This window comes from Moschus berezovskii, chromosome 10, assembly GCF_049115385.1.
Source record: "Moschus berezovskii isolate FMDL1 chromosome 10, NW_MosBer_1.0, whole genome shotgun sequence".
Classification (NCBI taxonomy): Eukaryota; Metazoa; Chordata; class Mammalia; order Artiodactyla; family Moschidae; genus Moschus; species Moschus berezovskii.
This window is the reverse complement of record NC_142469.1, coordinates 38,368,009-38,391,700: the sequence shown is the minus strand read 5'-3', so window position 1 is coordinate 38,391,700 and position 23,692 is coordinate 38,368,009. Positions and strand designations below refer to the sequence as shown.

Sequence of the window (23,692 nt, the reverse complement as noted above, 5' to 3'; positions counted from 1 at the left end):
CAGGCAATAATTTGAATGTTTTGCCAAAGGCAGTAGAGCAGCCAGTCCCCAGCTTCAATTCCCTGCTCTGGAGTAAAGCCACCTCCTGGTGTGTGGTGGCTGTGCCTTGATGAACCTATCAAATAACTTTTAATGATGGCATGTGTGTAGACAGGGCATAGCCTATCCCTGCCAAGGTTTAGTTATGTTTTTGCAGCGTATCAATGAGAATGTGGGAAGGATGGTATTGGTGGGTTAAGGGTGATTAAAGGATGTGTGTGTTTACATTTTCTTTCTTTGAACTTCTTCCAGAAATGTTTACTGGGACTTTGGGGGGATGCAGCCAAGTTCGAGTTTTACTATGTGTTTTTGATTTAGGAAATTATATGTATTGCACAGCAAGTTAGCATGATGGCATGCACTCTTATCTATACATGTAGAGTATTTATAATTTTGCAGCCTTTCCTTTCAATTGTTCCATAAAAATCTAAAAAAAAAAAAAACAACCCTCCAATTATTCAACCGTGAGAAAGTAGGACATCCTGTCATTTGCAACAATGTAGATGGACCATAAGCACATAATGCTACGTGAGTCCAGTCAGATAGAAAAAGACAAATAGTGTGTGATCTCCATTTACATATGGAATCTAAAAAAAGACCATAAAAACAGAAAGCAAAATGGTAGCTTCCAGGGGATGGAGGGTGGGAAAATAGAATTGGTGTCCTTTAAGGGCACAAACTTGCAGTGAGTAACAAATGAACCCTAGAGATTTAACTTTACTGTAATCGTTAACGTGCTGAGAGACTGCTACTTAATTATTGCAACCACTCAGAAGAAATGATAAGTAATATGAGAGATATGCAAATGTGGAGAAGGAAATGGCAACCCAACCCAGTATTCTTGCTTAGAGAACTCCACGGACAGAGGACCCTGGCGGGCTACAGAGGACCTCCATGGGGTCGCCCAGAGTTGGACACGGCTGAGCAACTAACACAAGAGCACACGTGCCAATTATCCCTACGATGACTATCGTATTAAAATACATAACGATATCAAACTAACATGTTGTCTACCTTAAATTAGTGTTATATGTATTTCAACTAGAAAAATGTCAAGTTCCCACTGATGATCAGTTTAGACTTGCTTTTCCTCACTGTTTTTGTTGGAACTCAGTGGAATGAAATAGAAGTTTAAGGAGAGATTGGTACGGGGTCATCATCACTGTTTGGAGAAGTCTTCATGTTGTTATTTCTTCTTGGAGAAAGTAAATATGGGTTAGGAAAATATTCTGATTTGTTAATAGCAACAAGTAACTAGTTATTTCATCTTTGTTGTTAGATCTGCAAAGCAAGTATCTCACTTAACCTGTGTAAAGAACAAATGAATTTGAAACATATTTAAAACTGAGAATCAGTTGCAAAAGTCAAGCGTAGTAATGACTCACTTTAATTTTGAAAAAACGCTTCTCATTCTACTTTATTATGCAAAAATGGATTTAGTATTAATTGCCTATCTTCTGTGCTTACGAGCACTCTTATCCATATAGCTACCACGCTAATGATTTTCTTTCTTTTCTATAATTTTCTTCCTTACTTCTTCATGATATTCTGTAATGACAAGATTAAATATTTTATATATCTTTATAATCATGTTTTGTTTTTAAAAACCAACTGTTGCGAGTAGAAAAACATTTAACTTCATTTAGATTCAGACAATATTTGGAAAGCTGCCACTTGTACAAGCTGTCTGAGAGAAAGTGATGGATAGGAAAGTCCCTAACCCCAAGGAATATAGTCTAAAAGGAAGACAGGCATTATTTGTTTGTTTTTGTGTATTCATTTAACAGGTATTTAATGCACGAGTAACTCTTTATATCCTAGGTTCCATTCTAAATAATTAGTGAGTATTAACTCATGTAAGTAATTATATACAAGTGGTTCTAAAGAGAGAAACAATCTTTTTTATTTGGATTTCATTATCATTTAATAATAGGGAATAACAGAAATGTGTGGCATGTAAACACACAGCATCTCTCTCATTTCGTCACATTTTCAGAATATAACATCTGGACCGGACAAAGAGAAATCCGATCCCTTATATCAAGAGAGGAAGGCTGAGTTGGGTTCACAATCTTCTTTTGCCTGTTTAAGCTGTTTGGTCCCTATATTGGCTTTGGCTGGTGTGACCAGTTGTACTCATGCTGACTTGGAGTGGTCTTCTTCCCTTAACCTGATGTAGGCATTGTTGTTGTAATGAGCCCTTTCGACTGTAAGGAGATCCAACCAGTCCATTCTAGAGGAGATCAATCCTGGGTGTTCATTGGAAGGACTCATGCTAAAGCTGAAACTCCAATACTTTGGCCACCTCATGCGACGAGTTGACTCACTGGAAAAGACTCTGATGCTGGGAGGGATTGGGGGCAGGAGGAGACGGGGACGACAGAGAATGAGATGACTGGATGGCATCACCAGCTCGCTGGACATGAGTTTGAGTGAACTCTGGGAGTTGGTGATGGACAGGGAGGCCTGGCGTGCTGTGATTCATGGGGTTGTGGAGAGTCGTACATGACTGAGCGACTGAACTGAACTGCACTGTTGCTCTTCTATTTTGGGAGAAGTTGATGAAGAGTACGTCCCTTTAACATTTGTTTGCTTATCCCTGTTTTCAGAGAAATTATCATGTCTTGCATACTTGACTTTCAAGATGACAATTTTCAAACTAAACTTCTACTTAAGTAGTCTTAGGAAGGTTTTTTTTTTAAGCTCCAAATCGAATTTTGTCTCTTAAAAGTTCATAGAACTTCTTATTGCTTTTCAAGCAGCATAATCTAGAAACAATAGGTTATACTCTTAACTGTATAATATATACTGTGGTATTTCAAAAGCCTTTAGAAATTACTCTGCTTTCTTATAAACTTCATTTTACAAATCAAAGTAAATTATATAAGTTAATCAGAAGTTACTGTTAAGAGTGGTAGAGAAGAGAAAGAAATGAGTAAACTGCATGAACATAGATTTTTACCATGTATGGGACAGTCTTTCAATTGTGGAACTTTCTTTTCTTTATGTACTTTTTTTAAAATTGTAGTATAGTTGATTTACAGTGTTGTGTTAGTTTCAGATGTACAGCAGAGTGATTTAGTTATGCACACACATTTTTTATTCAGATACTTTCCCTTATAGTTAATACAAAATATTGAATATAGTTCCCTGTGCTATACAGTGGTGGAACTTTCTTGGAAAAAGGGAATTTGTGAGTTTCTTTGAACAAATTTAGGAGGCCCCTGTGCTTAGTTGCTCAGTTGTGGCTGACTCTTTGTAACCCCGTGGACTAGTAGCCTGCCAGCCGCCTCTGTCCATGGGGATTCCCCAGGCAAGAATATGGAGTGGGTTGCCATGCCCTCCTCCAGGGGAACTTCCCAACCCAGAGATAAAACCCAGGTCTCCCACGTTACAGGAGCATTCTTTACCAGCTGAGCCACCAAGGAAGCCCTCGGAGGCCCCTAGAATATATTTTTGTGACAACATTTTCTTTGCTATCTCTCTTAGTCTCTCCAGGCTGCTATAACAAAACATTATAGACCAGGTAGTTTATGCACAGCAGACATTCATTTCTCACAGTCTGGAGGCTGGGAAGTTCAAGATCACAGTGCCAGTGGATATGGTGTAGTGGCTGCTGAGAGCCCAGTTCCTGGTTCATCGCCATCTTGCTGCCTTCACCTGCTGGAAGGGGCAAGCCAACTCACTGGCGCCTTCTTTATGAAGGCTCTAATCCCATTCAGGACGGCTTTGCCCTTGTTAAACTAGGCACCTCCCCAAGACCTCACCTCCTAATACTATCACATCAGACATTAGGATTTCATTATATGAATTTGATTGGGACACAATTATTTAAACCATACTTTAAGCAAATTTGGGCTTCCCTGGTGGCTCAGATGGTAAAGAATCTGTCTACACTGCAGGAGACCTGGGTTCGATCTCTGAGTCAGGAAGATTCCCATGGAAAAGGGAATGGTAACACACCCAGTGTTGTTGCCTGGAGAATTCCATGGACAGAGGAGAGGAGTCTAGCGGGCTATAATCCGTGGGGTCGCAAAGATTCGGACTCAGCCGACTGACTAACTTTCATTTCACTTTTTTTTTCTTTTAAGCAAATTTAGGAGGTTCCTAGAATATCACTTTTGTAATAACATTTTCTTTACTATCTAACATATTTGTGTGTGTGTGCACTCACGATCAGTCTTGTCTGACTCTTTGCGACCCCATGGACTGCAGTTGCCAAGCTCCTCTGTCATTGGAGTTTTCCAGGGAAGAATACCGGAGTGTGTTACCATTTACTTCTCCAGGGAATCTTCCCAACCCAGGGATCAAACCTGCTACTCTTGCATCTCCTTCGTTGGGGTGGATGTTTTTTGTTTTTTTTTTTTTAACCACTGGCACCACCTGGGAAGCCCCTACTATATTTTATTTTATTAAACAATTTATGTATTTATTTATTTAATTTTGGCCATACTGCACAGCATGGGTGATCTTAGTTCCCTCATGAGGGATTGAACTCATGCCCCCTGCCTTGGAAGGACTGAGTCTTAACCACTGGACTGCCAGGGAAGTCCCCTAATATATTTGATTTTTGTTAGTAGTGTTCTTACGAAAATAAAAACCTATGTCTTGGGTTGTTCATAATTAACTAGTTCCAGCCTATTGCGTATGTAGAGCTGGCCACCTTGGTTTGTGCATATAGTTAAGTTTACCATCTGTCTCTACCTCTCAACCTCAGTACAAAGCAAAATTTCAGTTGGTAAAGATGATAATCCTATGTGTGTGTTGTTTGGTAAATTTGACCTGTAAGGAAGAACAATGCATAAGCAAATTCTTTGTACTGGTCTAAATTTTGAAATGAGCCACCAGCATGCTTTGTTTTTAGGTCCGTATTGTGGAAGCATGACCATGCCCAGAGAGCTTTTGCTGAACACCAATGAAGTAACTGTGCGCTTTGAGAGCGGATCCCACATTTCTGGGCGGGGTTTTTTGCTAACCTATGCCAGCAGCGACCATCCAGGTATGGCGGAATAACCACCATGAATCTGTAAACCTTTATCTGTCTTAGAATTCCTCTTGCTAGTCACCATCTCTGGACAGAACTGTGACCTCAGAATCAGAATTGAGATGTGAGGGAAGAGTGGAACACAGTGTCTTCGTAGGTATTTAGTTCGGTCTGAACTGAATACTTTCATAGCACATGTTAGATTGATCACTGACTTATATGGGAGAGGGTTGACTTAGTTTTCCTAGAAACCTTAGATTGTGTATTTTTAGGGGTATGCGCCTGACCCTCCTGAGGTCTGGCTGTCTCTGGAGCTCTCCTCCAAGCCCTTTCTTAGTCCAGGGGACAAGCCTTTTAAGCAGTGATACCCCCTGCCCCAGCCTTCACACACACCAGTACACCCGCCTGGGAGCTTGCAAGGCGAGAAGGATGACGTCACTGTCACGGAGGGCCCCATTCATCACGCTGGCACCTCAGAGGAGAGAAGAGGAGCATGAACACGGACGGGGAAGGAAAACATGGCCTCTGTTCCAGGTCTCCAACTCCAGAGTCATTTCCGTGCAGCCCGGTGTCTCTCCAGGGCCTCAGGTGCCCAGAGTTTCTGCTCAGTTCCCTCCAGCAGAAAGAACTCTGGGAACAGGGTTCTCCATTTATTTCCTGCTCAGTCAATCAGATCTGAGCAATCCTAGCAGGCCCCTGCATGGCCAGTGAGTAGCATAGGTTGCTTCCTAAGAACCATTGGAAAGATTAAGCAAAGAACTCCTGCAGCAAGGATATTTTGGAAGCTATCCTAGCTGCATCTAAAAGCACACAAATCCACAGCATTCTTAGTTTCCATTCTTAGTATAAGTTCAGTTCTATAAGTTGCTTCAGAGAGCACCTTTCTTGTAAGTCTCTGGACCTCATTGATCAAAGCTGATAGGCACTTTGTGTTTCAGCTAAATGCCACTAGATAAACTGTCAAATTAAAATGTTCCTGAACCTTCTCCTGAACCTTCACATGGGCTCTTGAAATTGTTTTGTACCTGCCAGTAGGAAGTACATGATCTTTGTAGGTGTGTAGTTAATAGTAATGAGCCAATGTTGTTTTTTGGTTGGAAAAAGATTCTGTTACCATCCACTGGATAAATGGTGAAGAACCATCATTGATGGTAGAAAAGAAAGATGAAGGGGATCTAATGAAATCCTGGGGACAATATATCAGTTTTTATTTATTTTTAAACAGAAAAGTTCAGATAACTAGAGAATAAATAAATACTTTTCAGAAATTGTTTCATTTTAAAAGAAATCTTTAGAATGCGAGTGTCTTAACTTCTATTCAGTCTGCTAATTGCAGTTGTCTTTATTTACGACAGATTTAATAACGTGTTTGGAACGAGCTAACCATTATTTGAAGACAGAATACAGGTAAATACAGAGTTGTAGTTGTGTCATTTGTCATTTGTTGCTGAATATTTTGTTTTCCTTGACATTAAGCCAGATAAAGTACCTTTATTTGTATCAATTTAAAAAATCATCTGTGTTGTAATGAATCAGGAATATATGAAATGGTTTCTTATACAGCAGAAATCGGCAAACTTTCTGTCAAAGGCCAGGTAGTAAATATTTTAGGTTTTGCAGGCCATGCAGTCTTTTCACATCTGTTCATGCAGTTTCTGTTGCCTTTGTAGTACAAAAGCAGCCATAGACAGTATGTGTGTGAATGAATGAACATGGCTGTATTCTGATAAAACTTTATTAAAAAAAAAAGTGCAGGTTGGATTTGGCCAATGGGTCATAGTTTGCTGACCCGAGTTCTACTCTAGTACCAGTGTGCCAAAATGGAGTCTAGAGTGCATTTATTACCTGGCCAGCATTTGGGAGTGACTTTTGTGATTCTGGAGGGGGTTCATTTTCTCTTTCCCACAGGAAAGAGACCTACTGAGAATAGGAGATGAAAAGTTTCACTCCAGCCTTACTTTAACTGGAAAAATTACTTGATCTCTTTGATGTACATTTTCTCATTTCTAAAACAAGAGTCTAGAGGGGATTTCTCAACCTTGGCTCTACTGATATTTTGGACTGGACGATTTGTTCTTGTGAAGAGCTGTTCTGTGCATCGTGGATATTTAACAGCATCCCTGGCCCGTGTGTGCCAGTTGTGATAAAGGTCTCCAGACATTTCCAAGTGTTTCTGGGTGGGCAGAAATCACCCTAGCTGAGAACCACTGGTCTAGAAGTCATTGTCAACAAAAACACTAACAACAACTCTTAACTCCTTAGAGTGTTTTCTTAGTGCCAAGTACAACTCTCTGGATTTCGTATATCAATAGCTACACAATAAATGTATACTCCAAAAGTCAAGCTCAAGAGTCCATGGTCCTATCCATCTAACATTCTAATAAATGAGAATCTTTTGTTAGAAACAGCCCTACTGCTTACTAATATGAAGTCTGGTTCAGAAAAGACAAAACAAAAATGACCAATAATTAAATGTTGCCCTTAAAGTTGCTGTTCATCCACTGTGGACATTCACCAGCATTTTCTTTCCAGCCATCTGTGTATAGCCCCAGTGGTGCCGAGGCCTTCAGGCATCAGTAGTCCTTTCGTATCCTCTTAGAGAAAGGAATATATTCAGCCCCATAGTGTGATATTATGGTGCCAGATCATCTAAGCTGTGGCCCAGCCGATTTGTAGTGTTTAGTTAAAGATACAGAGCCATAATCCTTCATCTGTCATGAAATGTAGAAAATGTAGGAAGTAGGAAAAGTCAAATAATTTTTGTAATTCACTGGGTGGCAGCACCTGATTAATGTGACCGTAGATTCATCTGACAGCAAAATTGGACTAAATTAAACATGAGGCTGTTTTATCTTTATCCTTTTGGCCCAGTACAACCCTCCATGTATTTGATAGAGATACTGAAGTTCTGATTAATATTTGCAGACCTCAGTAGGGTTTTACATCATATACACTGTTAGCACTGTTTTACTTTTCCAAAATCCTTCAAATTCTGAATTCTGAAATATGTCTGGCTCTAAGGGCTAGGATAAGGAACTGTAAGCCTGTAATAGGATTTCTGTTATTTCTGTTTCTTAATTCCTTGATTATTGCTGCAGTGCTGGATTCCATTAGGTCAATGGGGAAGAATTATAAACCATGTCCTTGGGTAGTTTTGATAATTAGGTGTTGTCACACATCTAACTTGCTAAGTCAGCAGGAGGAAACTGAGAGGAAAGGAAATAAAAGCAACTGCTATTTTGGAATCTGTTTGGGCTGGTACATTCTTCTTGAGCAAACCAAACAAACATTATTGTAATATGGTATATATAGAAACAAGGGCTTATGGTATTTGTCTTCAAAGCTGTCAATGTTCATGTAATGTTTTGAGTTTTCTTTTGTGTGTTTTTTAGATGTATAGTTGTCTTTCATAGCCTATTGGTATGTTGATGCTGGAAGGAACTACAGAAGAGGAAACTGAATTTAAAGGGGATTATATGCAATATTCGGGGTCACACAGCTAGTTAGGTAGTACCAGAGCCCAGGTCACCACACCCTGAATCCCTTCAACCATACCATATGTCATGACATGTTTCTGGAAAGTTTCTTGAAAAATGACTCTTAAGTAAGTGGAATCCTAATTGTAAATGTACCTATTTTAGTCAAACTCATAGAAACAGAAAGTAGTTGCCAGGGGCTGGGGTTAGGAGAAATAGGGAAAGGCTAGTAAAAGGGTATATAAACTTTCAGCTATAAAGATGAATAAGGTCTGAGGATCTAATGTGTAACATGGTGACTATAGCTGATAACACCACATTGTATAACTGAAATTTGCCTAGAGAGTAGAGGGACTTTCCTAGTGGCTCAGAGGTGAAGAATCCACCTGCCACTACAGGAGACACGGGTTCGATCCCTGAGTTGGGAAGATCCCCCGAAGAAGGAAGTGGCAACCCACTCCAGTATTCTTGCCTGGGAAATCTCATGGGCGGAGGAGCCTGGCAGGCTACAGTCCATGGGATTGCAAAGAGTCGGATATGACTGAGTGACTTAGCAGCAGCAGCAGCAAGAGTGATGGTAGTGATTTAGTCGCTAAATTGTATCCGACTCTTGTGACCCACTGGCAGGAGTCCTGCCAGGCTCCTCTGTCCATGGGATTCTCCGGGCTAGAATACTGCAGTGGGTTGCCATTTCCTCCACTTAAATGTTCCCACCACAAAATATATATGTACGTGTGTGTGTGTGTGTACGAGATGATGGCTGTGTTTTATTAGATGGGAACAATTCTTTCACAATGTATATACATATCAAATCATCATGATGTACACTTTAAATACTTTACAACTTTATTTGTCAGCTATACCCCAATAAAACTGAAAAAAATACACCTTTTTTTCTGATTGCAGAAGTAATTTGTAATTAATGTAGACCATTACTTTACTATCTAGGCATTTAAACTTGACTAATTCAAATTGAGTTGTGCTATAAATAGAAAATATACTGCAGATGTTGAAGATTTATTTTTCAAAAGACTAGAACTATCTTGATAATTTTTTTGTTCATTATATGTGGAAATGATAAATTTTGGATATATTGGATTAAATAGAATGTATTAATAGTATTAATGTGTTTGTCTCTTTAGACTTTTTTAATGTGGCTACTAGAACATTTAAATTTACATGTATGGCTTTCATTCTGTTCTAACTGGATAGTGCTGCTGCTAAGTCACTTCAGTCGTGTCCGACTCTGTGTGACCCCATAGAAGGAAGCCCACCAGGCTTCCCCGTCCCTGGGATTCTCCAGGCAAGAACACTGGAGTGGGCTGCCACTTCCTTCTAGTAGAGTGAATCCAAATTTACAGAGTTACCGATACTGAAAGTGAAGGGAATCCAGAGATATTCCTCCTTGTTTTCTTTTTATCCATAGAAAACAAAGTTGTTATTTAAACATTTCTTTTTATAAAAACAAGATTACACTATATATATAGTATTTATAAACTTTATCTTTTTCCTTAAAACATATTTTCTTGGACATTTTCAAATCAATTAAGATGTTTTAGGGAAGCTCATTGTTTAATAGAGTTTATAATGAATTCTGATATAAAGCAAATAGTTGCTGTGTAAAACTTGCCCTCAGATTAACATCTTAGATTAATCTCTGTATGTGTGTTAGTCACTCAGTTGTGTCTGACTCTCTGAAACCCTATGGCCTGTAGCCCACCAGTTTCCTCTGTTCATTATCCTGGCAAGAATACTGGAGTGGGTTGTCATTTTCTTCTCCAGGGGATCATCCCGACCCAGGGATTGAACCCATGTCTCCGGCATTGCAGGCAGATTCTTTACCATCTGACTCACCAGGGAAGCCCTTAGATTAATCTGTGTTTTCACAAATCAAGTTTCTGATTTGTCATTAGAGGAAGAGGTTCCTGCAAATTGCATGGAGAGAAAATACTTTTAAGTAAACCTTAATAAAATATATACTGTATTTTTTTTTTTTTCAGCAAGTTCTGCCCAGCTGGTTGTAGAGACATACCAGGAGATATTTCTGGGAATGTGGTGGATGGCTATAGAGATGTAAGTAATTGAGGGTAATTTTATGGCAGGGAAGACTTGAAAAAGTTAGTGTGTGCTTGTTGCTCTGCCTAAATTCTTTACAAAATAAAGTCAAATAAGATGCAAAACTTTGTAGATAGATGCACAGTTCTTTTTTCTGAGAATAAATGAAAAATAAGTATAAAAACCAAGGTTATTCATGCATTCGTTCCTATTTTTAGCATTTCCAATTAAGCATACTATAAATGACATGGTAAACAAAACCCTTTATTATAACTTAAGAGTGTAATTCCATCCAATATTAATAAGAGATCATCCTTTTCTTATAATTTATTTATTGATTTTACTACTCCAATTGCTTCAGGTAATACAGCCAAGGACATGAACATTTTACAGCGCAGATTAGTGACATTGTATTTGGGACCAATGAAGCCATTTTCCCTGCTCTTTTATATTATTCCCCTCCCTCCTTGCACCCCAATTTCTTAGGCCTATTGAAACTGGGTGATATACATTGTTCCCAGAAAAAAATAAACTCACCAGAAATCTTTTTTCTTAAGTATATGTCTTACTTTAGATTCACAAATCTTCATTTCTTATTATTCACAGATTTCTATCCTGGAAATTTGATACCTGATTTTTTAAAATTTACATTATTATTTCAAATGATTGGGTTTATAGCTTATGGGAAGGGGCTTGAGTTATTAGAAATATGAAAATCTGTAAGTGATGGAACTTTCCTAAGATTTATTGACATGTCTTTATGTACAGGGGAGATATACATGTTCTAGGAGCTTGATCATTTATCTCCTACAGGAGGAGGAAAAATTGGCTTTAATTTTGCTTTCAGTACCTCCTGATTCTGGCAGCAGCAGGTCTGTGATTTTTTCCTTTATCATGTGTTTTATTTAGAAGCTTGACACAGAATGTTTACTTGGCCTAGAAACTGAATCTTAAAATGATTTATACTACCTCAGTTCGAAAATTACTTGGCACAGGCTGAAGTACTAAATGACTTTAGGAAGCGGACCAAAAGACATACAAAAGTTGAGGTATAGTTTTCACCTCCTAGCAATGTATAGTTTTAATTTATTATTTTCCTGTCCTAAGAAACTTAAGAATTCCACGCAGCAAGAGAAATAGCTTTGTTTCTTTCTTACTTTAGCTGTTTACCCTGCCTGCTCTGGACAGAGCTCTCCTTTTCAGAGTAACAGGTAAATGGTTTCCTGGGTGGTGGGTGACCTGGAAATGCTGACAAACAGGTTTCCCGTTTGACGTACTAGCTGGTTTAACACCATTTGCTGTTAGTATGATTTTATCTGGAGGGAAAATTTGTATTTTGAAAACACATCTCTTCAAAGAAGTTGGACTAGTGTCTCTTCTTTGCATATGTTGATATTGTGGGTATATTAGATATCTAATGCCACATAACTATTACCAAAACCTGGAAGCTTGAAGCACATGTATTACCTATCATGTTCTGTGGTCAGGAGTTTGAGCATGTACTGCTGAGTTCTCTGCTTCAGGAACACTCACTCACCAAGTTGTATCTAAGGTGACACAAGGGTGTCACTGAGGCTGCAGTTTCATCTGAGGCTCCACTAGGAAAATATTTGCTTCTAAGTTCACGTGGTGTTGGTAGAATTCAGTTACTGATGGACTGTTGGATAGAGGACCTCAATTTCTTCTTGGTTGGAAGCTGTCCTCAGCTTCTTACCATGTGGGCTGTTCCAACATGTCTACTTGCTTTTTTTCCCCTCCTGATAATTTTCTTTCCATCTCCTGTGTACCATCTTTATTTATTTTTAAATTTTACTGATGTATAGTTAACATATAATTATATGGGCTTCCCTGGTGGCTCAGACATACTTCATTCAGTATGACAGTCTCTAGGTCCATCCATATGAAAAAAAATTGGTATAGATGATCTTATTTACAAAGCATAACTAGAGACACAGACAGAGAGAAATATATGGACAACCAAGGGGGAAAGCGGTGGTGATAGGAGTAACTGGGAAATTAGGATTGATATATGCACTATTGATTCTGTGTATAAAATAGACAGGGCTCCCTGGTGGCTCAGACGTAAAGAATCTGCCTGCAGTGCAGGAGACCTGGGTTCGATCCCCGGGTTGGGAAGATCCCTTGGAGAAAGAAATGGTAACCCACTCCAGTGTTGTAGCTGGAGAATTCCATGGACAGAGGAATCTGGGGGGCTAATAGTCCATGGGTTCACAAAGAGTTGGACATGACTGAGTGGCTAACACAACACCGCACATAAAATAGATAACTGATGAGAACCTACTGTGTACAGCACAGGGAACTCTACTCAGTACTCTGGTGACCTACATCGGAAGGAAATCCAAAAAAGAGGGAGGTGTACGTACAGCTGATTCACTTTGGTGTACATAATAGAAACTAATACAGTATTGTAAAGCAACTGACTCCAATAAAAATTAAAAAAAAAAAAAGGAATTGGTTCATTCTGTGTTGTTTCAAAAGGCAGACCAAAGATCTGGGAGGCCAGTTTCCATAGCATGTAAAGAATAACTGAACTATGCAAAATGAGATAGGGTGTCTCCAGAAACAGTGGGGCCCCAATCACTGAAAATGTCAGGTGTGGAGATTCCAGCCTTCATCATGGTGGCCTGGATGTGTGTGGGAAGCTGCTGTGGGGTGGAGAAAGGGACAGTCTGTCAGGAGGTGTCACAGAAAACTTTCAAGATCATTTAGAACTCTGAAGATTCTGTGATTCTGTCTCTTTGGCTGGTGAATTAAGGCATCGTACAGTGTAGGCTCAACATGCCAGTTAAGAAATACAGACTTTAAGCTCTGCCTCACCTGGAAACCAGAAATAAAAAGTGCTCAGAACAGTTTTTCTCTTGGCAGCTTCTCCCAAGCCTGCTGCCTGTACCATCTGCTTTCAAGCGGAACACATCCCTTAACTAACTTGTTTCAGCAATTCTCCATTCCCCCCAAATACTCAAGAAGTACTGTAAGTTAAAGGGAGACAGTGCAAAAAGTGTGTTCCTGATTTAGCAGAGACAGGGAGAAACCCAGTTGCATGCACCCAGAAAAAGCCAGAGGCAAATAAATACATCATATAGGTGAGCGCTTATCTCTGACTGATGACATTATAGTGATTTTATTTTTCATATTTTCTAAAATTTATATTACTTTTCTAAGGAAAATGTTATCATGGTAATTATGAAGATTGTAGCGACACTAAAACAATTCACTGAATAGACTGAGGAATACATTTTTATAATTTTGAACATGCGCTTTCTTTTTAAAAAAATTATTTATTTTTGGCTCTGGTGAGTCTTTGTTGAAGTGCCAGGGCTTTCTCTAGTAGCAGTGATGGGGGGCTACTCTGTAGTTGCAGTGCATGGGCTTCTCATCGCGGTGGCGTCTCTTGTTGCAGAGCATGGGCTCTAGAGCACAGGCTCAGTAGTTGTGGCCCACGGGCTTAGTTGCCACATGGCATGTGAGATCTTCTCGGACCAGGGATCAAACGTGTGTTTCTTATATTGGCAGGTAGATTCTTTACCACTGAGCCACCAGGGAAGCCATCTCCATATTATGTTAAAGTGAATCTAAAACTTTTACTCATATTAAATTTACTCATATTAAATTTTGTTTTAATACTTTGTCAATACTTTTTAGTACAAGTTGTTTTTTCCTAAAGGAAGACTTAAGAAAATGCTCCAGTTCTGGGATGCTTTGATAATTTCTTTGAGTTTTCTCATGCTGATCTGCTTGGTCATCTTTTGTGGCTCCGAGAACTTGAGAGAGGTTTAATTCCACCAACTTCCACGTTCCTGAGCCTGGCAGGTGTTTTCCTCAGCTGTCCATTGCATTCCCTTTCCTGATGTTTAAATTTTTTGTTTAAGGCAATCACTGATTAATATAGGCTTTCCTGTATTTACATTTCAGTGAAGTGTAGATCCCCAAATAGCTAGAAAACAAAGTATAAATCTATTGTTCAAAAGGAAAATTTTTAAAAATCCCAGTTCAGTGAGTATGAATTTTTAAAGATCAAGAAGCAACAGTTAGAACCGGACATGGAACAATGGACTGGTTCAAAATTGGGAAAGGAGTATGACAAGGCTGTCCATTTAACAGCTCATTTAATTTATATACAGAGTGCATGCATGCATGCTAAGTTGCTTCAGTTGTGTCCAACTCTTTGTGACCCCATGGACTGTAGTCCACCAGGTTCCTCTGCCCATGGAATTTTCCAGGCAAGAATATTGGATTGGGTTGCCATTTCCTTCTCCAGAGCATCTTTCCAACTCAGGGATCAAACCCTCATGTCCTACAGCTCCTGCACTGCAGGCAGATTCTTTACTGCTGAACCACTGGGAAAGCCCGATATGCAGAGTACATTATGGGAAATGCTGGGCTGGATGAATCAGAAGCTGGAATCAAGATTGCCTGGAAAAATATCAACAACCTCAGATACGCAGATGATACCACTCTAATGGCAGAAAGTGAAAGGAACTAAAGAACTTCTTGATAAGGGTAAAAGAGGAGAGTGAAAAAGCTGACTTAAAACTCGAAATTAAAAAAAACTAAGATAATGGCATCGGGTCCCATCCGTTCATCCATTCAGTCGCTCAGTTGTGTCCGACTCTTTACGACCCCGTGGACTGTAGTCTACCAGGCTTCTCCGTCCATGGGATTCTCCAGGCAAGAATACTGGAGTGGGTTACCATCTCCTTCTCCAGGGGATCTTCCCGACCCAGGGATCGAACCAGGGTCTCCCGCATTGGGGGCAGACGCTTTAACCTCTGAGCCACCAGGGAAGCCCGGTCCCATCCCTTCATGGCAAATAGAAAAAATGGCAACAGTGACATTTTCTTGGGCTCCAAATCACTATGGATGGTGACTACAGCCTTGAAGTTAGAAGACACTTGCTCCTTGGAGGGAAAGCTATGACAAACCGAGACAGCATATTAAAAAGAAGAGACATCACTTTGCCAGCAAAACTTTGTCCATATAGTCAAAACTATGGTTTTTCCAGTGGTCAGGTTCAGGTGTGAGAGTTCAGCCATAAAGAAGGCTGAGTGCTGAAAAATTGATGCTTTCTAATCGTGGTGCTGGAGAACGCTCTTGAGAGTCCCTTGGACTGCAAGGAGATCAAACCAGTAAATCTTAAAGGAAATCAACCCTGAGTATTCACTGTAAGGTTTGATGCTGAAGTTGAAGTTCCAATACTTTGGCCACCTGCTGCATGGAGCCGAAAAGAACTTGATGCTGGGAAAGACTGAAGGCAAAAGGAGAAGGGAGTGGCAGAGGATAAGATAGTTAGAGAGCATAACCAACTCAGTGGACATGAATTTGCACAAACTCCAGGAGACAGTTAAAGACAGGAGAGCCTAGCATGATGCAGTCCATGGGGTCATGGAGTCAAACATGACTTAGCGACTGAACAACAAGACGAAAAACCCTTAGAAAACTATCAGTTTTATTTAAGTTGGTGGAGTGATTTTATTATTATTTTTTTAAGGCAATAACCTTCCTTCCTGGAAATAACCCGGGAAAGGGCTTACAATTTTATCATGATATTATGGTAGCCAGATCTGGTGGTTATTCTCTTGGGGATGTATCTTATGTCCTGCCTTTAATATAATGAAAAAATATTAAACAAATACATGTAATTTAATATGCAATAATATAATGAAATAAAGTCCATAAAAGGGGCACATACCACTGGGTACATCAATGCTAGGGACTGTGGGAAATGAGAATATTTGTTGTCAATGATAACAATAGGTCCCATTGCTTGTTGGCCCATAAACCTGTCCTCTTGTTACCAAGGAGGCCCTTGGACATGCCAAGTCCACTGAGAGCTCTACACAGGGCAGGGATCCTGGGGTGAAGACCATCCTATCCCCAGGCTGAATTCAGAGGAAGTCAGGTGATCCCAGAGACAGTGGGAATAGCTGCCCAGCTGACCCCTGGATCAATCTGCCTTTCATTTGCAGCTGAGAAAGGGAAGCAGCCCTGCATCGACCCTCTAATAGTACACAAGGTGCCCTTTAGAATCACAAAGCGATTCTGGACATAACCCAGTCCAACCTTTTCATTGCCCAGGAGAACTGGGAAGCTGGGTCCAGAGCAGTGAGATGACTTCACATCTGGTAGAGTTGGAGGCAGAGACGGGGTGATGCGCTAAATTACTGAATTTACATTCAGGATGTCTCCATTATAGCTAGCTCCTCTATTTTGTGCCCGAAGAGACTAAAACCATAATAAGACACGTTTAAAAAAAAAAAAAAGAAAATTCATAAAAGATGAAAAGGCAAGCTGCCTTTTTAAAGATTAAGTGAAGTTGCTCAGTTGTGTCTGACTCTTTGCAACCCCATGGACTGTAGCCTACCACGCTTCTCCGTCCATGGAATTTTCCAGGCAAGAGTACTGGAGTGGGTTGCCATTTCCTTCTCCAGGGGGTCTTCCCAACCCAGGGATCAAACCCAGGTCTTCCGCATTGCAGGCAGACGCTTTACCATCTGACCCACCAGGGAAGTCCCTTTTAAAGATTACTATCTTCTAATTCTTTTTTCCCCCCATATCAAGAAGGGGGTAGTATCTGCATCTGTTTCAGCATTCTCTTCTCTTATTTCTTCTCTGTCATGAAATCCTCCCCTTTTTTCACTATGATAGTAGCCATTGGAAAACTCACTTTGCCAAATCTAATCTAGTTCAGGAAATATGAGCTCTCTAAATTAAAGATCACAAAAGTTCTCAATTTTATTGCAACCGCATTGTTGCTGTTGTTCAGTCACTAAGTCCAGTCCAGCTCTCTGATCCCATGGACTCCACACGCCAGGCTTCCCTGTCCTTCACTATCTCCTGGAGTTTGCTCAAACTCATGTCCACCGAGTTGGTGATGCCATCCAACCATCTCATCTTCTGTTGTCCCTTTCTCCTCCTGCCTTCAAGCTTTCCCAGCATCAGGGTCTTTTCCAATGAGTTGTCTGTTCTCATCAGGTGGCTAAAGAATTAGAGCTTCAGCTTTAGCATCAATCCTTCCAACGATATTCAGGGTTGATTTCCTTTAGGATTGACTAGGTTTGATCTCTTTGCAGTCCAAGGACTTTCAAGAGTCTTCTCCTGCACAATTCAAAAGCACCAGTTCTTCAGTGTTCAGTCTTCTTTATGGTCCAACTCTTACATCCTTACATGACTACTGGAAAAACCATAGCTTTGACTATATGGACCTTTGTTGGCAAAGTAATGTCTCTGCTTTTTAATATGCTGTCTAGGTTGGTCATAGCTTTCCTTCCAAGGAGCGTCTATTAATTTTATGGCTGCAGTCACCGCCTGCAGTGATTCTGGAGCCCAAGAAAATAAAATCTGTCACTGTTTCCACTTTTTCCTCCTTTATTTATTATGAAGTGATGGGACCAGATGCCATGATCTTCGTTTTTTTAATGTTGAGTTCTAAGCCAGGTTTTTCACTCTTCTCTTTCACCCTCATCAAGAGGCTTCACATTAGTCACAAAAATATGGTTGGTCTCATTGGTCCTCCTAGTATCGTAATCTAAACCTGAGAAAAACTGTCCAATGCAGTAAGGTAAACAGTGTTGGCATTAAAACGAAGAGAAACTCCCAAGTTCAGTTATGAAAAACATTTTCATGAGCTGCTTTTATCTTTTTGGCACTAGCCATCACAGAGAAGTGAGGCATTGCTAAAATTTATTTAGGAAAAGATCCTTCTGGACTGCTCAGTCCTGGGCTAATAGCCAGATCACCCTCCCACACCAATCTGGGCTTTTGGGGGCCTCTGGGTCTGGGTACCCTGTGAAAAAGTTCCATTTCTTTCTCCCCAGCCCCACTTCTAATCACAGGGCCACCTGCTAATCAGAGGCAGCCAGGTACCTGCTCCAGGTTCATCACCCCGCCAGCAGCCATGGAGGGCTGAGCCAGCTGTTAGACCCACTCAGAGGAGATTCAGGAAATGAGAAGGGGGCTGTTGGCCCTGGGGTGCTCTTCGTTCGTTCTGAGACCTTCATCCCGTTTTCTTGTCCATTGAGTGTTTTGTGGCTGATACTACCATTTTGGTTTTGAAAGTGAAAATCGCTCAGTCATGTCCGATTCTTTGTGACCCCATGGACTATACAGTCCACGGAATTCCTCAGGAGTCTCTGGGTTGGGAAGATCCCCCGGGGAAGGGAGTTTTGGTTTTGATGCCTTGTTAAATGTCTAATTTTAAAATGAAACTGTGGTATGGAAGTTTCACCTTCTCAAATGATCCTCAGAATGTGTATTTAGCAAAGCAAATGTCAGAAACCGTTGATGTTGTTGTTGTTCATTCACTCAGTCGTCTCCGACTCTTTGTGACTCCGTGGAATACAGCACACCAGGCTTCCCTGTCCTTCACCACTTCCAGAGTTTGCTCACACTCATGTCCATTGAGTCAGTGATGCCATCCAGCCATCTCATCCTCTGTCGTCCCCTTCTCCTCCTGCCCTTAATCTTTCCCAGCATCAGGGTCTTTTCAAACGAGCTTCAGCATCAATCCTTCCAATGAATATTCAGGGTTGATTTCCTTTAGGATTGACTGGTTTGATCTCCTTGCAGTTCAAGGGACTCTCCAGAGTCTTCTCCAACACCACAGTTCAAAAGCATCAATTCTTTGGTGCTCAGCCTTCTTTATGATCCAGCTCTCACATCCATATATGACTACTGGAAAAACCATAGCTTTGACTAGATGGACCTTTATCGGCAAAATAATGTCTCTGCTTTTTAGATGCTCGAGGTTTGTCATAGCTTTTCTTCCAAGGAGCAAGTGTCTTTTAATTTCATGGCTGCAGTCACCATTTGCAGTGATTTTGGAACCCAAGAATATAAAGTCTGTCACTGTTTCCATTGTTTCCCCATCTATTTGTCATGAAGTGATGGGACTGGATGCCATGATCTTAGTTTTTTGAATGTTGAGTTTTAAGCCAGCCTTTTCACTCTCCTCTTTCACTTTCATCAAGAAACTCTACTTCCTCTTCACTTTCTGTCATAAGGGTGGTGTCATCTGCATATCTGAGGTTATTGATATTTCTCCCAGCAATCTTGATTCCAGTTTGTGCTTCATCCAGCCCGGCATTTTGCATGATATACTCTGCATATAAGTTAAATAAGCAAGGTGACAATATACAGCTTTGACATACTCCTTTCCCAATTTGGAACCAGTCCGTTGTTCCATGTCTGGTTCTAACTGTTGCTTCTTGACTTGCATACAGGTTTTTCAGGAGGCAGGTAAGGTGCCCATCTCTTGGGCACCTTATCGGCAAAGGTAAGGTATTCCATCTCTTGAAGAATTTTCATAGTTTGTTGTAATCCACACAAAGTTTAGCATAGTCAATGAAGCAGAAGTAAATGTTTCTTCTGGAATTCTCTTGGTTTTTCGATGATCCAGCAGATGTTGGCAATTTTATCTCTGGTTCATCTGCCTTTTTTAAATCCAATTTGAACATCTGGGAGTTCTCAGTTCACGTACTGTTGAAGCCTAGCTTGGAGAATTTCGAGCAGTACTTAGCTAGCATGTGAAATGGGTGCAATTGTGCGGCAGTTTGAACATTCTTTGGCATTGCCCTTCTTTGGGATTGGAATGAAAATTGACCTTTTCCAGTCCCGTGGTCAATGCTAAGTTTTCCAAATTTGCTGGCATATTGAGTGCAGCACTTTAACAGCATCATCTTTCAGGATTTGTAAGAAGCTGGGCAGCTATCTATTCTTGCTGAACGAGTCTCCCCAGAACTTAAAAGTGATGTTTTAAAATGATAGCCATTTTCTTTGCTGACCAGTTTGTGGGTCAACAATGTGGTTTGGTTGGTTCTTCAGCTCCCTTTGCCCAGAATCGCAGCTGCATTTGTGTGACAGGTCATCTGGGGTGGGAGTCTCAGGTGGCCTCACTGACCGTTGGCAGGGCCACGTTACCTGCAGCAGAACAGAACAAGTGACATGGCCCAGTTCAGATTCAGTGTGGGAGGTGACCACGCATGGGCATGGCCACCAGGAGGCATTATTCACTGGAGAGCCATGGATACTGTAAACTACCGCCCTTCCTTCCTACCTAGTGGAAAGGTTCCCAAGTTAGTCAGCATAAATATATGACTCAGATGTCATTCTGAGACGGTTATCTAATACTATTTTTAAATTCCCTTCTACTTTTTAAATGAATTTTAATTTAGCCATATCATGGGTCATGTAGGCATCCTGACCACAAGTTGCAACAAAATGGAAAACTCCCACCATATGTGAAGTGCATTGTTGAGTCACTTATAAGTGATGATGTTGCTGTGTTTCAGACCTCTTTATTGTGCAAAGCCGCCATCCATGCAGGAGTGATTGCAGATGAAGTGGGTGGTCAGATCAGCGTGTTTCTGCGCAAAGGGATAAGTCGATATGAAGGAATCCTGGCCAATGGTGTTCTCTCAAGGGAGTAAGTACTTAGTTTTTGTTCTGAATGCAAGGTACCCCTGCAGGCATATGTAATCAGCTCACAATTTTTTAAAGACAGCTAGCATGTGATACCAAGGGCCTGTCAACTGGGAAAAATATGTTTGAATGCTTAGAGTAGTATTTATAGTGTCCATTTGGGCTTCCCAGGTGGCACTAATGGTAAAGAACCCACCTGCCAATGCAGCCGACTTAAGAGATGCAGGTTCTATCCCTGGTTCAGGAAGATGCCCTGGAGGAGGGCATGGCAACCCACTCCAGTATTCTTGCCTGGAGAATCCCACGGACAGAGAAGCCTGATGGGCTACAGTCTGTGGGGTTGCAAAGAGTCCAACACAATTGAAGTGACTTATCTTGTAGCAATAAAATAGTTCACTGTTAATGCTGACAAGTTAGTTAAAATGGCACATTTCTAAAGTCCCAGGGCAGCAGAACATTCTACCCTCAGGTGCTTCAGTGGGAGGGAATAAAGGCTTATTCCTCTCTAGTTTCTCCTGTTTATGTAAATTACTGATTATCGCCAATATTACCAAAGATACTGAAGGAGATACAGGACTGAAATAAACCCAGGCAGAACCACAGAAATCCCTAGAGGATCCCTAGAGACAGTCTCTTAAGGATGAATAATAGTTGAGAAGTGAAAAAAAGATGGCTTTTGTTAACATTGTTAACTTCGGTTTGTGTTATCCTCTGATCTTTTAGCCTTTTACTAAAAAAGTATGTCAGTGCTTTAAACACTTCAACCTCAGTTTTTAATGCTTTCAGGTTTCCTCAGCTTCTAGAGAGGAAAACTAGAACTGTTAAAATAGGCTAGCCTTGTGATCCAGATGTCCATCCGTATAAACAGGCAGCTAAGACTGATCCAGAGGGACTCTCCCTTTGGAATGTGCGGGAACAGTGCTCCTTGAGCCACTATACAGTTAAGTGTCCTCAGGGGTTGGTTCCAGGACTCCTGTGGATACCAAATCCAGGGATGCTCAAGTCCCTTATATAAAATGGCATAACATTACATTTAACTATGCAATCCTGCCATGGACTTTAAATCATCTCTAGATTACTTATAATACCTCAGTTCAGTTTAGTTCAGTCGCTCAGTTGTGTCCGACTCTTTGCAACCCCATGAATCACAGCACGCCAGGCCTCCCTGTCCTTCACCAACTCCCGGAGTTCACTCAAACTCATGTCCATCAAGTCGGTGATGCCATCCAGCCCTCTCATTCTCTGTCGTCCCCTTCTCCTCCTGCCCCCAATCCCTCCCAGCATCAGAGTCTAACACAATGTAAATGCTATATAAATAGTTGTCAATACTACTGTAAATGTTGTGTAAAGAGTTGCATGTGGCAAATTCAAATTTTGCTTTTTGGAATTTTTTCCCTGAATATTTTTACTCTGGTTGGTTGAATCTGGGGATGCAGAGTCTGCAGATATGGTTGACTGTATATACACATGTATGTGCCCATACATATGTACTGTAAACATAAATAACACTTTATATTATGTATACCTGTATAATATATGCTCACATATATACACACACATAAGTATATACATTTTTTTCACTTACATATTTACCTCAAACTCTTTGGAACATTAAAATTTATATCCTGATTTATAAATTTATACCCTGATTTATGGGGAGCTTCCCAGGTGGCACAGTGGAAAAGAACATGCCTGCTAATGCAGGAGACATAAGAGACGCGGGTTCAATTCCCGGGTCAGGAAAATCACCTGAGGGAGGGCACAGCAACCCACTCCAGTATTCCTGCCAGGAGAACAGAAGAATCCCATGGACAGAGGAGCCTGGTGAGCTATATATAGTCCATGGGGTGTCAAAGAGTCAGACATGACTGAGCACGCAGGCACCCTGATTTATAGTGTTTATAGCATAGAGTATTGCTTCTGCACAGTAAGCTTTAAGTGTCTGCTCAACTTTGACTTTTGAAGATCTATTTATGTTTTTTATGGTTTGCTCTATTGATACTAGGGTACTATTTATCAGGAAGGTATCCAGCTGTGACCTTCTCCAAATAGGAACAAAGAACTGGCTTTTGACCTTAAGTCTGTTGTTTTTGGATCTCTTGCCTATGTTTGAATACATTTGCATGCTTCTTTTTTTAGAAAAACAGGATAGGAAAAAGCTAAACTTGTATTACTTGGATTTTACTTTTGAAGAAAAGTTATTTAAGCTATTGAATAAAAGTAGACATAATGTCCTCAATTACTTCTCCTACATCAACTGGACTTACTACATTAGAAGTCACTTTATATAATTTGATATTAAACTTTAGGGAAAAAATAAAGAGTCCAGAAATCTAAATCATAAATGAATTAGCAAAGTTTTGCTCCACATTCTATATAGCTATTTGAACTAATTGAATGGTTTTTGCTTTGGTGTGCATAGATAGAAAATCTAGAACTATATCAAGGTCCCTTCTCCCTTCTGGCTCTGTGGTCTTCTTTTTGTGCCTAACAGAAAAGGGTAGACTGTGTGCTCACACCATCCCTTCCACTGATTTCCATTCCCAGGTCTTCAGGGAGCTGTTGTTTTGATCGGTGCTGTTTTGCTGTTGGGGAAGCACTGTACATGCGGTCATTGAACTTCTGTTCCCACGCATGATTGTTTGGTGTTCAGGAAGACACACAGAAGGAAGCATTGCCGCTGAGGAAGAAGGGGTCCCTA

At 40.5% G+C, this 23,692-nt stretch overlaps 1 protein-coding gene across 1 annotated transcript in view; it reads left to right on the top strand.

Moving 5' to 3' along the window:
* DCBLD1 (discoidin, CUB and LCCL domain containing 1) overlaps positions 1-23,692 on the top strand; it is a 75,120-nt gene that overhangs the window by 39,969 nt on the left and 11,459 nt on the right. The window contains exons 3-6 of the mRNA XM_055433869.2: positions 4,904-5,038; positions 6,379-6,430; positions 10,500-10,572; positions 20,862-20,995. Coding sequence (XP_055289844.1) covers positions 4,904-5,038; positions 6,379-6,430; positions 10,500-10,572; positions 20,862-20,995 — 394 coding nt within the window. The remainder of the gene's footprint in view (positions 1-4,903; positions 5,039-6,378; positions 6,431-10,499; positions 10,573-20,861; positions 20,996-23,692) is intronic.